The sequence below is a fragment of the Aplysia californica genome, unplaced genomic scaffold (assembly GCF_000002075.1).
Source record: "Aplysia californica isolate F4 #8 unplaced genomic scaffold, AplCal3.0 scaffold00437, whole genome shotgun sequence".
Taxonomy (NCBI): Eukaryota; Metazoa; Mollusca; class Gastropoda; order Aplysiida; family Aplysiidae; genus Aplysia; species Aplysia californica.
In genome coordinates this window covers 663,977-665,494 of record NW_004797707.1, presented here as the reverse complement: position 1 = coordinate 665,494, position 1,518 = coordinate 663,977, and the positions used below count along the sequence as shown (strand labels likewise).

The 1,518-nt window shown below is 37.4% G+C and overlaps 1 protein-coding gene across 1 annotated transcript in view; it reads left to right on the top strand.

Annotated features, from left to right (window-relative positions):
* Window positions 1-682, top strand: part of LOC101852786 — a gene marked incomplete in the record, with an annotated part of 11,071 nt that extends 10,389 nt beyond the window's left edge. Inside the window, 1 exon segment of the mRNA XM_013086120.2 lies at window positions 678-682. Within this exon segment, the coding sequence (XP_012941574.2) occupies window positions 678-682 (5 nt within the window).
* Window positions 683-1,518: the final 836 nt, after the last annotated feature.

Sequence of the window (1,518 nt, the reverse complement as noted above, 5' to 3'; positions counted from 1 at the left end):
ACACACACACTCACACACACACTTGCACACACACACACACACATCACACTCTCACACACACACACACATACACACACACATCCACACACACCACACATCACACCACACACACTCTCGTACTCACACACATATGCACACACACGCTGGTACACACACACATCACACACTCACCCACACACACACACACACTGGAAAAGACAAACAGTCACAGGAGATATACCTCAAAGGGAATCCTTTACATCGGCTATATGTTGTTTATTCATTATGAGCTCGCCAGGACTCATTTTGCAAAATGCTATAACTTTTCAGATTTCGGATGTGGTATTTTTACTTTTACGATGTTGAATTTTTTATTTTATGGTACTACTCCTATCGATGAATTGTTTCCAAGTCTCCCTCGTTGTTTTAAAAGTGGAAAAAAAACTTCTTTTTTTTCAAAACCATGCAAGAAAGAGAAAAAAACAAAAAAGATTCAGTTTTTGTAACTGCTTTTTTTTTTTTTTTCTTCTTTCATTAATGGAACATTTGTTTCTACAATGCAGTGTTATGATAATGACAAGAATGGTTACAAAGATTTGGGATTTTCTTTTTTTTTTTTTTTTTTAAATTGTAATTTATTTATGTTCCAAATTTGAGTGTCATTGTTTTTTACTACAACTTGTTCTTCTACTCTCAAGGATGATACTTCCACCACTACAAAAGTGGAAGGGGTTTTGTTTGTTTTGTTTGTTTTGTTTTTGTTTTATTTTTAGTTGTAGGCATTGTGAAGTGTAGGACGGGCCGGCCGCGTAGGACGGGCCGGCCGCGTAGGACGGGCCGCGGTTCGTGGTGTGTGCGGCTCCCGTGGGTAGGAACTGGGACCCGGAGCAAACCAGAAGAAGAAAACACTAACTGTGTACATACGTGTAATATGTAGACATTTCATGTTTTTGTAGAAATTGTTGTGGCCGATACAGTTGTTTGACTTTGGAGTCCACATCGATTACATATTTTGTATTATTATTATTATTGTTATTATTATTGTTATTATTATTCTGGCATGCTTCGTTTTTTGTGCAAATTTTTAACGGGGAAAAAGTAAACATTTTGGATTTTTATTGCAAGAAGTACGGAGATTTTTGCCCCACCCCCTCACACAGTGCAGCTAAAGTGTAGCTGGAATCTGCAGAAGATATGATCTGTTTTTGTTGTCATGTAGGATATCGAAAAACTATGCTGATCTTTTTTCTCGAGGGTAATGCAGCTACTGATTTCTTTGTAGTTAAGAAAAGAATGTTGAGACGATGCGGGTACTTTTTTTGTTCAGTAATACTTAATGCATGTGTATATATATTTTCTGTACTCTCTCTCTCTCTCCAACATGTGGTAGTCTCCTTGTTTTCTTTTGCCTTGAATTGTGAGACCACTTCTCAGTCTATTTTTTTATGTGTTACATATTATCAAAATTTTTTGACGAAGCAAAGACCACATTTAAAAAAGCACATCCCCCTTCCCCCCCCCTCTCCTCCTCTTCCTCCT